The 15,309-nt window shown below is 34.2% G+C and overlaps 1 protein-coding gene across 12 annotated transcripts; it reads right to left on the minus strand.

Moving 5' to 3' along the window:
* Nucleotides 1-8,028: 8,028 nt before the first annotated feature.
* LOC148907058 (uncharacterized) lies at nt 8,029-14,844 on the minus strand. Of its 12 annotated transcripts, XM_089036719.1 has the most exons (10): nt 14,459-14,582; nt 13,668-14,425; nt 13,150-13,208; nt 12,437-12,576; nt 12,001-12,048; nt 11,316-11,357; nt 10,431-10,496; nt 9,643-9,669; nt 9,351-9,434; nt 8,029-8,811 (listed from the first exon to the last, which is right to left on the minus strand). In XM_089036719.1, exons 3-10 carry the CDS (start codon nt 13,187-13,189, stop codon nt 8,563-8,565), a joined length of 696 nt encoding a protein of 231 aa, XP_088892845.1. In that variant the 5' UTR covers nt 13,190-13,208; nt 13,668-14,425; nt 14,459-14,582; the 3' UTR covers nt 8,029-8,562. The 12 variants fall into 12 exon arrangements, with proteins under 12 accessions (XP_088892845.1, XP_088892844.1, XP_088892851.1 ...); XM_089036718.1 differs by lacking the exon at nt 13,668-14,425 and having other exon boundaries at nt 14,581-14,832; XM_089036725.1 differs by lacking the exon at nt 13,668-14,425 and having other exon boundaries at nt 12,437-12,510; nt 14,581-14,829.
* Between the last annotated feature and the right edge of the window lie 465 nt (nt 14,845-15,309).

The raw sequence follows: 15,309 nt of genomic DNA on the forward strand, positions 1-15,309 counted from the left end.
AGGATTTTTGGAACTGCCATAATAATGCAAATAGAGGTTGTATCTGGTTTTACTTTAACTATGAGTTGGTTTGACTCATACGTACCACTTTAGAATTAATTGGCACTGAGCTAGAGTTGAGGTAACGTACGGCAAGCTAAGTTATATCTACTTCTCTCATGTTAGATTCATGTTCACAACTACTATATTTAATATTAAAAAGCGTGTAAACCATACTATCGAACCGATATCATATTTTATAGGCACTGACTGTTTGGGAACTCAAAGTTACTTCACTGCGCTGTCGAATTCGCCCGCCATTTTGGATTCCTGTTGGATCAGATTTGATTTATGTTATGTTCAAAAGTTAAACCATTCTTATGTACTGTAAATAAAAATGATATTTACAGTCAAAATGGATCACATGCACAGAATCCATTCATGAATTCATCTTCAAATATCCAGACTCCAAACTTTAATATAGATTATCTGCCTGCTGGGTTTTGATTGAATTCTTAACAATTGCATGCTGTGGTAGAAAAACCCCTCACAAAGACCTAGCACCATCACACAGAATTTTAGCAGTTTATTGTAAAAAGTGAATCATCAACTGAAAATTTAAATGACAATATCACTAATTAACTCTTGGGGATGCCATTGAGCCATTTCGATTGAAAAGTAATGATAATGATTATTATTCATTAAATCTTGTGTTGGTAGACTGCTTCTTTTTCATGAAATATTAATATTGTTTTGCTTATTCTTCATTTATAGAATGATCTAAAAAAAGTATATTTTTTGGATTTTTTACTGAAGCTAGATGCATGGGAGGGTACACCGAGGATCTTGCCACCTGCTGCAATCAAGTTGCATGTGCAAGCAATGACAACTACCTTGATTTATTCATATTCAGTTATTTATTTTCAGAACTGATTTTCACTCATCCTATACAATGATACCAGCCATCTTACTTTTGAAACATTAGAAAGAGAATTTCTGTTTCGTGATTAAGGAGTTTGTTATCAGATAAAAGGAAATTGAGATTTAAAGCAGTAATATTTCTCCATGCTTACCTTTCATAAGCAAAAAAGTTAACCTCAAATTAATTTTTGCAATTGCATTGGCATCGTACACATTTCAAAAGAATAAATTAAACATCAAGTGCAGAAAACAAAACTATTTTATTAAAAGGATCTATGGCACCTGGTATGACATAACAAAAAAATTAATGAATTTTTGTTGAATTGTCCAATTTTTAAGGCTTTCCTTTTACAGAGGTGTCTATTAATATTCCAAAAAAATTATTCACCCAAAAAGATTGTGGTTGTAGTAATACTTAAATTATGGCGACGATGAGAGAGCATAAAGATACTGGCGCTACTCTATGTTTGAACAAAAGCATTGTGATGATATGTCAAGGGTTTTCATTTGTTTTATCATCCAATCGGTGTCTGGTTGGCACATAAATAACAGAAGCTTATGTCACTCTGAGTATATACTACATTCTTGCTAATAAGTATCCATGGCAAGAAGTATATTTGATAAGAAGTATATTTTATACATGGCACTATCATCAATAAATATATACCACTGTCAAAATAATATGTTCTCCCCTAAAGAAATCATAATTACTAAACACCCCCTATTTCTACTAAGAGCTGTACATGCCAACATTGAGGTGTTTGCCTCAAAACGTTTGATCATAGTTAATATAGGGGAATGGTTAGGAAACCTATTGTTATAGGTCTTTTTTCACTTTTGATATTGAACCGTTCTTGACCGTGCACAACGTTTGATTTATGCTCATCCGAAATTGCAAAATTATTAAACATAAAATTTGTCTAAGTGATAATTGTAAGGAATATTCAAATATCTCTTACAAATCTTTGAGTATTTTGAACTAGCAGCCAAAAGAAAGATTTTGGTCTATTCACTCAGCCATCGCCAAGAAGAGTAAAACAATGATGAAACAAAAGATTGTGCACAGTCACGCTTGAAAAAACTGAACAAAGACTTATAACAATAGGTTTCCTAACCATTCCCCTCTATTAACTATGGTTTGAAAACTAATATAAAGTTCAAAATGAATGTCTTTAGATACATTTACTATAATGTTACTTTCTTTGTGCTATACTTGCCATTTGTGTAAGACATTTGTATAATTATGTAATTACAGACTCTGGTCCTGGAAATGCACTGGGATCAATCTTGCCAGTTTTTATCCTTACACTACGTTCATTATGTACGGTTGGGGTGAGGGTGAGGGTCAGGTAAAATTCTTCATATTAAGAAGATCCACCAATCAACAACAATTTAAGGAAAATTTAAGGAAAGATCAAATAAGAATTTAGTAGTTGATTTAAGATTCTCAGATTCTTTCTCAGAATAATAATATTCATTCACCAAAATGGATTCCCCAAAATAATTTGTAATTGCCCCTTACCCACCCCTCTTTTAACATGCTTCATTACCAATGGTTTTATTTCACGAGTGACTGGAAAATATATTGGATCTTTAGCTAAAGAAAATATGGGAGGTGAGCTGAGATAAAAATGAGATGAAATTATATGCATTGGGTGAAATGAGAAGAAGTAAGAGAAGAAGTGGTGAGGTAAGAGGAGACAAGTTGAGATGGGATAAGATGAGAAGATGAGATGAGATGAAATTATATGCATTGAGTGAGAAGAGATGAAGTGAGAGGAGATAAGGTGAGGTGAGATGAGATAGGATGAGATGAGATAAGATGAGGTGAGATGAGATCATTTGAGATGAGATAAGATTTGGTGAGATGATATGAGATGAGACAAGGTTGGAGGAGATGAGGTGAGATGAAATAGGATGAGATAAGATTAGGTGAGATGAGATGAAGAGATCAGTTGAGATGAGATTAGGGGAGATGAGATGAGATGAGGAAATCGGTTGAGATGAGATGAGATAAGATTAGGTGAGATGTAATTTGATGAGATGAGGTGAGTTGAGATGAGGAGATCATTTGAGATAAGATAAGATTTGGTGAGATGATATGAGATGAGACAAGGTTGGAGGAGATGTGGGGAGATGAGATGAGGAAAGGTGAGATGAGATAAGGAGGTGAGGTGAGGTGAGATGGTAAGGTGAAATGAGATGGGTGAGAGCCATGAGGTGAGATGAGATGAGACAAATAAGGTGATCATTTGAGATAAGATTAGATGAAATAAGGTGATTTGAGATGAGGTGATTTGAGGTGAGATAAGATTAGGTGAAGTGAGGTAAGATGAAATGAGATGAAATAGGATGAGATGAGATGAGATGAGATAAGATGAGGTGAGATGAGATGAGACGGGATGATGAGACGAGATGTAATGTGATGAGATGAGCTGAGATGAGGTGAGTTGAGATGAGGAGATCATTTGAGATAAGATAAGATTTGGTGAGATGATATGAGATGAGACAAGGTTGGAGGAGATAAGGGGAGATGAGATGAGGAAAGGTGAGATGAGATAAGAAGATGAGGTGAGATGGTAAGATGAAATGAGATGGGTGAGAGCCATGAGGTGAGATGAGATGAGACAAATAAGGTGATCGTTTGAGATAAGATTAGATGAAATAAGGTGATTTGAGATGAGATGAGATGAGGTGAGATAAGATTAGGTGAAGTGAGGTAAGATGAAATGAGATAAAATAGGATGAGATGATATGAGATGAGATAAGATGAGATGAGATGAGATGAGATGAGGTGAGGTGAGATGAGATAAGATGAGGTGAGATGAGATGAGATGAGATGAGGTGAGATGAGATGAAATAGGATGAGATGAGATAAGATGAGGTGAGATGAGATGATCGAGGTGAGATGAAATGAGACGGGATGATGAGACGAGATGTAATGTGATGAGATGAAATAGGATGAGATTAGATGAGATATGATGAGATGAGATGGGATGGGATGATGAGATGAAATAGGATGAGATGAGACAAGGTTGGAGGAGATGAGATAAGATTAGGTGAGATGAGATGAGATGGGATTAGTTGAGATGATGAGATGAGACAAGGTTGGAGGAGATGAGGTGAGATGAGGTGGGGAGATGAGATGAGGAAAGGTGCAGAGATAAGGTGAGATGAGATAAGGAGATGAGATGAGGTGAGGTCAGATGGTAAGGTGAGATGGTGAGGTGAGATGAGATGGGTGAGAGCCATGAGGTGAGATGAGATGAGACAAATAAGGTGATCGTTTGAGATAAGATTAGATGAAATGAGGTGATTTGAGATGAGATGAGGTGATTTGAGATGAGATAAGATGAGGTGAGATGAAATAAGATGAAATAGGATGAGATGAGATGAGATTAGGTGAGGTGAGTTGAGGCAAGATCAGTGAGATGAGATGAAATAAGGAGATAAAATAGGATGAGATGAGGTGAAATGAGACGGGTTCAGATGAGATGAGGAGATAAGTTGAGGTAAGATGAGGTGAGATGAGATGATCGAGGTGAGATGAGATGAGATGAGATGAGATGATGTAATGTGATGAGATGAGATGAGGAGATCATTTGAGATGTGATAGGATTAGGTGAGATGAGGTGAGATGATATAGGATGAGATAAGGTGAGATGAGATGAGATTAGGTGAGGTGAGTTGAGTTGAGGCAAGATCAGTGAGATGAGATGAAATAAGGAGATAAAATAGGATGAGATGAGGTGAAATGAGACGGGTTCAGATGAGATGAGATGAGGAGATAAGTTGAGATAAGATGAGGTGAGATGAGATGATCGAGGTGAGATGAGATGAGACGGGATGATGAGACAAGATGTAATGTGATGAGATGAGATGAGGAGATCATTTGAGATGAGATAGGATTAGGTGAGATGAGATGATCGAGGTGAGATGAGATGAGATGAGATGAGATGGGATTAGGTGAGATGAGATAAGATATGATGAGGTTAGATGAAATGAAATGAGGTGAAATAGGATGAGATGATATGAGATGAGGTGAGATGAGGTGGGGAGATGAGATGAGGAAAGGTGCAGAGATAAGGTGAGATGAGATAAGGAGATGAGATGAGATGAGCTGGGTTGATGAGACGAGATGTAATGTGATGAGATGAGATGAGGAGATCATTTGAGATGAGATAGGATTAGGTGAGATGAGATGAGATGATGAGATGAGATGAGATGAGATGAGATGAGATGAGATGAGATGAGGTGAGATGAGCTGGGTTGATGAGACGAGATGTAATGTGATGAGATGAGATGAGGAAGATAAGATTAGGTGAGATGAGATAAGGAGATGAGGTGAGGTGATATGAGGTGAGGTGAGGTGAGGTGAGATGAGGTAAGGTGAGATGAGATAAGATGAGATGAGATAAGATGAGATGAGGTGAAATGAGATGAGGTGAGATGAAATGAGATGAAATAGGATGGGATGATATGAGATGAGGTAAGATGAGGTGAGATGAGATGAAATAGGATGAGATGAGATCAGATGAGGTGAGATGAGATGAGATGAGGTGAAATGAGATGAGGTAAGACTAGTGAGATGAGATGAAATAAGGAGATAAAATAGGATGAGATGAGACGAGATGAGATGGGATAAGGTGAGATGAGATGACGAGATCATTTGAGATGAGATAAGATTAGGTGAGATGAGATGAAATAGGATGAGATGAGTTGATTTGAGGTCAGGGAAGTCGTGTTGAGCTGAGGTGTTCTGAGGTGAGGTGAAATGATTAAAAAAGAAAACGCCTGTGTCTCTTTGCGTGTAGGCAAATAGTAGATTTCTGCAGTGGGGATGAGATAAGGAGATGAGGTGAGGTGAGGTGCATGGATGAAGTAAGGTGAGATGAGATGTAATGTGATGAGATGAGATGAGGAGATCATTTGAGATGAGATAAGATTAGGTGAGATGAGATGAGACAAGGTTGGCGGAGATGAGGTGAGATGAGGTGGGGAGATGAGATGAGGAAAGGTGCAGAGATAAGGTGAAATGAGATAAGGAGATGAGGTGAGGTGAGGTCAGATGGTAAGGTGAGATGGTGAGGTGAGATGAGATGGGTGAGAGCCATGAGGTGAGATGAGATGAGACAAATAAGGTGATCGTTTGAGATAAGATGAGATGAGATGAGATGAGATGAGATGAGATGAGATGAGATGAGGTGAGGTGAGATGAGATGAAATAGGATGAGATGAGATGAGATGAGATAAGATGAGATGAGATGAGATGAGGTGAGATGAGATGAAATAGGATGAGATGAGATAAGATGAGATGAGATGAGATGAAATGAGATGAAATAGGATGAGATGAGATGAGATAAAATGAGATGAAATGGGATGAAAAAGGATGGGATGAGATGAGATGAAATGAGATGAAATAGGATGAGATCAGATCAGATCAGATCAGACGAGATGAGATGAGATGAATAATGAAATAGGATGAGATGAGTTGATTTGAGGTCAGGGGAGTCGTGTTGAGCTGAGGTGTTCTGAGGTGAGGTGAAATGATTAAAAAAGGAAACACCTGTGTCTCTTTGCGCGTAGGCAAATAGTAGATTTCTGCAGTGTGGATCCTCCCCCTCTCCCGAATTGTCGCTATGTAGCATGTTTTTAAATGGGAGTGTAAGAAAATTTAAAAAAACGAATAGAGAAACAGAGGATATAAGGGTATAAGTCAATCTGTTCATTCATTCTAAAACCGTTGTTGCGTTGCAAGTCGTAGTACTTATACCTTTTGCAACACGTTTTTGCAAACAAAGATATGTTGTGCGTTCCAATTAAATTGCGAGGTGAGAGGAAATAGAGCAAACGCTCTACCACTTGCAACGCAACAATGTTGCACGACCAGTTGGATTATTATGTTGTTTCCCGTAATTCGTCGCCTTAACTAGCATTTGTCTTTTCCTTTATCACAAGATGCTGAATTTAAAACAACTTCGATTTTATTTTCCCCTTCTTCCACTGCAGTTTTAGAGTCGTTTTGCAGTGTTTTTATACATTTTAATCACCGTCTACCCAAATCCCAGGACTCTATTGCGGGTTTTTATCATACTGTTCCAGAGAGTGCGATGTTTGTAATAATTTTGCCACTGAATGATTGAATCATCCAGCTAGGTTTCCTAGTGCTGCTGCTGACAGATCCTACATCCAATATCAAGCAACAAATTTAGTTCTTGTACTTCCAATAATGTCATCTATTTTTAAGTAAAATTACATAAAGTTCGCTTTCACAATCACATGTCATCTATGAAAACCAATAGAAAGATTTGAAGCTGCCATTCATTCTAATGCTAGTCATCATCAGGCGCGTATACACTGGAAAAATCAATTAATTTCCATACTATGGAAATACTATGGAAATAATCTGTAAATACACTGTAAATCATCATTTACATACTAAATGTAATTTAACCTACTATTTTTTAACTGCAAATTGTTTGTAAATTACTGTGATATTGTTTGTAATTTCTTTCATATTGTTTGTAAATTACTGTCATATTGTTTGTAAATTTCTTTCATATTGTTTGTAAATTGTTTGTAAATTTCTGTCATATTGTTTGTAAATTGTTTGTAAATTTCTTTCATATTGTTTGTAAATTTCTTTCACATTGTTTGTAAATTGTTTGTAAATTTCTTTCATATTGTTTGTAAATTGTTTGTAAATTACTGTGATATTGTTTGTAAATTTCGTGTCACATTGTTTGTAAATTTCTGTCATATTGTTTGTAAATTGTTTGTAAATTTCTTTCACATTGTTTGTAAATTTCTTTCATATTGTTTGTAAATTGTTTGTAAATCTAAGTCATATTGTTTGTAAATTGTTTGTAAATTTCTTTCATATTGTTTATAAATTGTTTGTAAATAGAGTGCACGCAGTTCATACAGGCAGTTCATACAGAATCCTTTGTTTCCTATTGTTTGATTATCACTATTTAGTACTAAAAATTGTTAAGTACTTGTTTCACGGGTTTAGTGCGAGCACTCTAACTGTGACATTTTTTGTAAATATAATTTTTGTGATATTATTCGTGAATTTATGTGATGTTCTTTGAAAACTCAAATTACAAGTAACAGAACAGTGCTTGGTTGCTAGTAAAAAAATGTACTTTATTGCAATTAAATTAACATTTATTAATGCATACAAGAATATATTGCTAAATACATTGACTGCATACACATATATAAATACAATATTGTTGTCCAGAGATAAAAAACATTTTAACATGAGAAATTTGAAAAAGTATCTTAAATAATTTTATGATGTTTCCATTCGACAGTATTATTATTGGTGATGTTCAAAATGGTCTAGATCATAGCTGTACAAGTGACATGTACATATAGCTGATGTTCAAATATCTTTTCCATTAATATTCGCAGAAGACTCAGACCTCAGAAGAAAGCATTTAATTTGTGGATTTTTTCATTTGCGCAGATATGAATTTCATGTGCTATTTATGTCAACCTTTTTTCAGAAAATTGTCATCGCACAACAATCATAAAAAAATATGTTTCAGAGCATTCAATTGACCCAAAAATTGCTGTCATTCTACAATCTACCAAGGGATGCACATGGAAAAACTGGTAAAAAAGCAGCAATAAAATAAAATTGTGAACTCAGACTCAGATATCTGTGATCATGGATTTAAGGTTACTATAAGTAAAACCTTCATCGTCATTTTTTCTTCTTCTTATTTCTTCTTCGTATAAAAACTCCCCAAGAAGTTCACACAAATGGTTCTTCTTGGAGAGTTTTGTGAAGGGGACATTGTTGTTTAAGCAAACTTGCTTCAAAACCTTCATTTGCACATCTTGCAATTTTGGTATTCCCAAGAAGAACAGAGCAACAATTGTTGCCTCTGATTTGGTAAGCTGAAATAAACAAAAGGAAACAGTAAGTATCTCCAATACATCAGAACAACAATAATATGTTACATGCAATGCATGGGTGCCCATATACAATATTGTTGATAACATTTTTTGTAAGTAATGCGTATGTAGAGATATATATTATATACACATGTCTAATCGTTGTTACCCTTGGGCTTCACCAGAAAGCTAGAAGATCAAATCAAATGTTGTTGAAGTAATAAAAAAATTTTAAATAAATAAATCCACTTTATTTACATCTCAATGTATTTAGCTCTTGAAGAGCTAATTTGGGGAGACAAATTAGAAACCGTAATATAAACATAATATTGTTAAAAATCCCAACTGGCTAGGAGACAAACCAGTTGGCTCACTATTTAAAAAGCATGGCAGAGAAATTGTATTTTGTCCAAACAGGGACCCAATTAACAAATACAATGTCATCTAGTGGCCAGAGTGGGAATCGAACCTTGGACCGCAGGGCTGTGAAACCAATGCTCTGACCACTCAACTATATGCTGACTAAATAAATATTATCTTACCAGGCCAATTTTCCACATTTCCAACTTGTTTTCCTTTATCCTTTGCTCTCTTCTTTCGAAGTAGTCACTTTGCCCATCATGTTGCTGTAATAAAAATGAAAATATCAAACATTCACAACATAATTGAAAATCGTTGATGTAAAAAAAAAAAAAATTAAATAAAATTAAATTAAAAGAATATTGCAACTGATTAATTAACATTTTATACAAAATTAATCATTGATCGCCTTATATAAAGATTCACAGATTAAAATATTCCAATTTCTTTGTAATTTGAATTTGAATTTGATACCTCATTATTCTCTACTTGACATGTTTCCTACAAGAAATAAAATGGTCTGTTCATAATCATATTCATATATAGTAAAAAGCAATCTTGAAGCTATAAGGACAGACGTGTGCATCCAATCATATGGCCACCTTTTTATTTTTTCAAATAATATAATTTATGATTTTCAATATAGTAGCATAGTAATGAATACTCAAATAATAATAATGACGATGATGATAATAACAATGGGTCTTTACTCAATCAATAAACAAAATATTGAAGGTTACAACAATAGTAAGAAAATCATATAAAATCTATAAAATCTATGAAGATCTAAAAACCTATAGTAATAATTACAGCAAATATATACGATAAAAGTTAAGTTAACAAAAAACTAAAATAGGTACTAAATCTAAGACTGCATGCACTGCTAAATTATATTTAAAAAGTAGTCTATTTACGAAACTATTTTGAATTTAAATCTTTTGGTATTTACTAAGGGCATTTGAGATGTTTTTGTTCAAAGCCTGCTTGATGTTTTTTTTTTTTAGAGAAAACAGTGGATGGTGCCTAATTACATTACTACAATATGTAAATCTAGTTATAGAGCCTTCGAATTCTATGATAGCTTTTCTAAGAGTTCTAAATAATAATATTTAAGATTGCATTTTATCTGAATTTTTGAGGAAAAATTTAGTGCTTGTATTAATTTCGTAAAAAAACTCTGTAGAGGTGGCTAAAGTTGGACACCCATAGCAGTAATACAACAAAGAAAGTTGTTAAATTTTATAAAAGATACAGGTACTTACAATTTCAAGAGCAGCTTTTTTGTTGCTTGGTCCCTCTTCTTCATGATCAGTTGTTTGCTTTAAGCCCTACATGTATATGAGATATATTGGGAGCATAAATGTATGTTGTTATTATTAATATTATTATTATTATTAAATAATAATTATTAATTATATTATCAATAATAATACTAATAAGTATAGGTAATAGGATTACATACATGCTGCCCTGTTTGAAAATAATTGGATGAAAAAAATTCAGAGGACTGACAAGATTGGAAGAGGCCGATAGGCCGAGTCCAATATTTGGCAGTTCAAGGATTTTTTTAATTCAATTATTTCCAAATTGGACAGACATGTAATACTATTGCAGATTAATTATATCATCGTTTTTTAACGCTAAAAAGGTCTTCAAAAAGAAGATCCCAATTTAACAACTTCCACCATTTGGAAAAAAAATCGAAAAAAAGTAAACAAAGGCCGGCCGGTCGTAAGCAGATGTCACGTTGATTGGCTCAAAGTCAATTTCTATTGTTTCCCCTGAGATTTGATTGGCAGATACAAAAAATGCGAATGGAAGCCATCCAGATTAATCTTTAATTTGGACAGGAAAGAAATTTGAAAATTGAAAATAATACAATAGTTGCTATGGGATTATAAAGTGATGATACAATTATAATAATAATAAAAATAATAAAAATAAAAATAATTATTTTTATTTTTATACTTATTATTATGAATATTATAATAATATTTAAAAACATATTATTAAAATAACGATAATAATAATAATGATAATAATAAATTATGTAGGTTAACACAAAACAAAGGCAGGGGGCTGTGCATATGTTGGTTGATTACATAGGGAAGACAATATTTTCAAGGATACTGAACCAATAAACTTACGTTAAGATTTCTTTTCTTCAGGGTATCCTGAGCTGACACCACCTTTAAAGACAAAATGCAATGTTTATAGTTGAATATTATGATTACAAAATCCTAGATCTAGTACTACTGATATCCTCATCTTAACTGCCCCTTACTTTAGAATTACTTAAGATGTAATTAATGTAAAATAGATCAGACTAATTTTTGCCATAATCTTAGCCTTTAAATTACATCTAAGTATAATTGGTAAATCTTCACCTGATTTTTTCACTAGAGTTTATCATTATTCGTATTTTTTTGCTATATGTAATTTAATTTTTCGTTAGGGTGCATTTAATTTGGAGCCAATCTCTGTTGTGGAAATTAGATAATTGTCATGGATAAAGTTATGTAAATAAACAAGTAATTTTAATTTGTTTATTGATATCATTTATGAAAATGCTCGATTACAAGGGCTTGTAATACACGTATGTAATGTGGCTTTGAATAAATAGATTGAAAAGAAATTTTCTTTATATAGACAATGGAAAAATATACCTAATAGTCACTGAATGTTTAAGGTTATAATGTACATTCACAGGCTGTTTTGCAATAATTGTACATAATTCAAAAATCAACAGACAGGTCATTTTTTAGAAAACATATATTGATCTATATATCATTTTAAAAGGTTATATCTATGACAGACTACAATGTTGCACACCTTGGTTTTTCCACTAGACGTACCCCTAGTTTTGCTGTGGTAATTGTTCTATAAAAAAAAAATAAGATAAGCAGATTGCATGTACATCTTGTATTAAGTCTGCACTCGTCCAGATGCACAGATGGCTTAAAAATGTGGTTTGAAAAAAGACAATTTGATTTGAGTATATGACTTTTTATCGTTTTTCTTTAATGCACAGAAAAGTTAAATACAGCAATTATTTTATATAAAAATAAAATCAAAAAAATTATTAGTTACTTTTTTCTGTGCAGCATGGCAACTGAAAGGAAGCTCATTGTTTGAAATAACCATGATTGTCATATTATAATGTGTACATCTGTACTCTGACAACATAAAACTCTGGACCAATCAAAGTATACATAGTAATGATACCCCGACCACTCTAAAGTATTTAATATACAAAACATTTTCTTACTTTGCCTTTGTAAGCACTTGGCTTTCTGGCATGGGATAACTTGTTCCCAATGAAAGCTTTTGCCCGCTTTCTGTCTAAGGTGACAACACCATGACCATGTACAATCAATACTGAAAGTATCGTATCAGGGTTTAGGTGCACTTTAAATATTGATGATAAGTTATGAAAAGAACAAGAGTATTTGTTGTTGTTTTTATGATTTTGAAGTTTTAAGACCTCTAAACAAAGTTTTGTAATATATGCACTTCGCTTTTCGACTTCCATTTCCTGATTCATCTCAGTTCTTCTTGCAAAGAATTGGCAACAATCTCTTTCATAGTAAGCTATTTAATAATTCTAAGGGTATATATAGTGACATGGAATTCCAATGGGAACAGGGGGGATAAACAAATAAGGAGTTCCTTGGCCAGGGGCCTTTAGCCGTTTTGGAATTTCCAAAAGCTAGGGGGTAAGAAAATTGGTGTCGCCCATGGTATAGGTATGGATATTTTCTGGAACTACTCAATGAGCAAATTTTCAGTAAAATCTGATACGTTTTGTGACAAACAGAAATACATGTGCTTCAGGAAATATGGGACTAAGCCAGACCTTAGCACACTTAAGCTCTCAAAAATGTCTATTCATTTTTTGAAGCTAGGTGAACAAGTAAATTTTCTTTGGCAGCAGCCTTAAAAAAATGTGAAATCCCTTAAATGAAAAAAGTTCCTACTTACCACTACTGTTTGTAGTTTCATTAATTTGTTGTCCTGCCATGTTATCCTGCTCTCAGCCTCTAGATATGGAGAAAGAGTTATAATTGTAAACTTACTTCATTTCTAGTTGCCTATTGCTGTGGTTTTCATATCTATGCAGACAGCGAATTTTAAACATCGATGTGCAAAGAAGTATTTTCAGCTATTATTTCAAAAACCCCATTCACAAATATTTGAATGACCAATTCCTAGCCAGTGCTAAGATTTAAAGATTATGACCTTCATTTTAGTAGTTTCAAAACAAACTCAAATTTAAATTTCAAATAATAAATGAAATCTTCCAGCCATGATACAAACACATGAAGGAATGCTGAACTGAATAGGTTAATAAATTTATACAAGGCAAAAGTGGTATAAGCATGTTGGTAAGCTCATACTTAAGCTGTGCCTTGATTTATTCTCATTCCACATATAGCTGCTAGTGAGATCAAATATGCGGGAAGTAGGGGTGTTATAGCAGCCAGTATTTAATTCCTTGCCTTTCACCAACGCAACCTGAGTTTGAGCCTTGCCTTTCACCAACGCAACCTGAGTTTGAGCCTTGCCTTGCTTGGTTTTGTAGAGAGCAAAGATATTTGTAAGAACTCTCCTGTGCTTTGAGGGCTTATCTCTGGGTCCTCCAGTTTTTGTCCCTCCATAAAAATCAACTTCTAAACTCCAATTCGTGCTTTACCTGTGTTACCCTCCTAACCAGAAAGGTTTGGTTTTACACAGGTAGTTCATTTGCATGTGATTCTGGCTCATGGGCTCAGTGTTATACCAGGACTTCATCCATAAATTCCCTCCAAAGACAATATATGCGGAATGATAACGTAAAAATAGTATGAATAGCAGATTTAAGTTTATAATGTCTACATCAGTCATGGGAGTTCTTATCATATAGTATTGACACAAAATTCATAAAATGTTGAATGAAAGCTATCAAACTATTGTATTGGTCCACGTTGAGTACTCAGCACTTCGATTCCAATATGAATTAGACCCACTTTCGATTGTAAATATAAGAACTAGAAAATCGTTTCTGATAAGCTTCAATTGAAAAAAAAATGATGCTGTAGACAAAAGATCGAGATTATAAAGCATAAACACAATAGCAAGACAATCGCAACCCGGGACGATCCTTCCCCTTGTTTAGGAGGCCTACCATATTAAATATAAAATCTAAATACAATCTGAATTTCAGATAATGCTTCAACTAAGTAAACCACTTGGAGTTTTAGTTGTTTTTTTCCATAATCTAAAGCGAATATATCGAACAGGCTAGCTTAACCTAGCGAGGATTTCACACCTCCATCTTGATCAGAGTGAAAGGCGTAACGAAAAGGAACATTAACTTAGGTTACGCTCAAGATTATGTCTATAATAATCACAGATAAAGACACAATACATTACCTGGTAATTATTCTTGAGAGTGCTTCGAGGTTTACATTATTTTCAAGAGTTGTGACTAGCCGCCTACTTTCTCTGGTAAGTGTAGCGTGGTTAACGTGTCCGTAGTCTTGCCAGCCCGGGTCCCCAGGGGAGATGACGATACGAAGACACGATCACCATGCAATATCATTGGTAGATACTAGAACGCATCTTAATGGCCAATAGATCAGAAGACATCTCTGCCATCGAGGACACAACCACCACGCTACAGCAGTCTCTAAGCGTGGAGACGGAACGGACGAGCGAGAGACTGTGGAAGAGTCTAGTAGAAGATCTCAAGTGAATCAACAACTATCAAGCGGTTTGAAACATGTAAAATGTATCTACCCATAATCCTTGCCGATCTCAGCTTTGTAGCTTTTCAGGTTAAGTTTATTGAAATTTATAAGTGTATATATCATTGTTTTACAAGTTAATACAGCAATTACTGGGTAACCTGTGATTAAGTTAACCGGTCATAAAATGTCTTTGTTTTTGTTTTTGTTTTTGTTTTTTGTTTTCGTCCTGTTTCCTCCCCTGCTTGTTCGTTTTTCAGTCATTTCACTCGTATTTATGACAGAGTGATTCACAATTTCGTGAAAAACAGTTTTAGAAAGTGTCACACAGGTAAATATCACAAAAAGAATGAACAAAGACTTCCAAAATTCTCACCTTTGCAAACACTGTACGTTCTCAGCGTTAAACTTCAAA

Source organism: Actinia tenebrosa, unplaced genomic scaffold, assembly GCF_029948245.1.
Source record: "Actinia tenebrosa isolate PJP-AT-01 unplaced genomic scaffold, QUT_ActTen_1.0 PGA_scaffold4__44_contigs__length_22323623, whole genome shotgun sequence".
NCBI lineage: Eukaryota > Metazoa > Cnidaria > Anthozoa > Actiniaria > Actiniidae > Actinia > Actinia tenebrosa.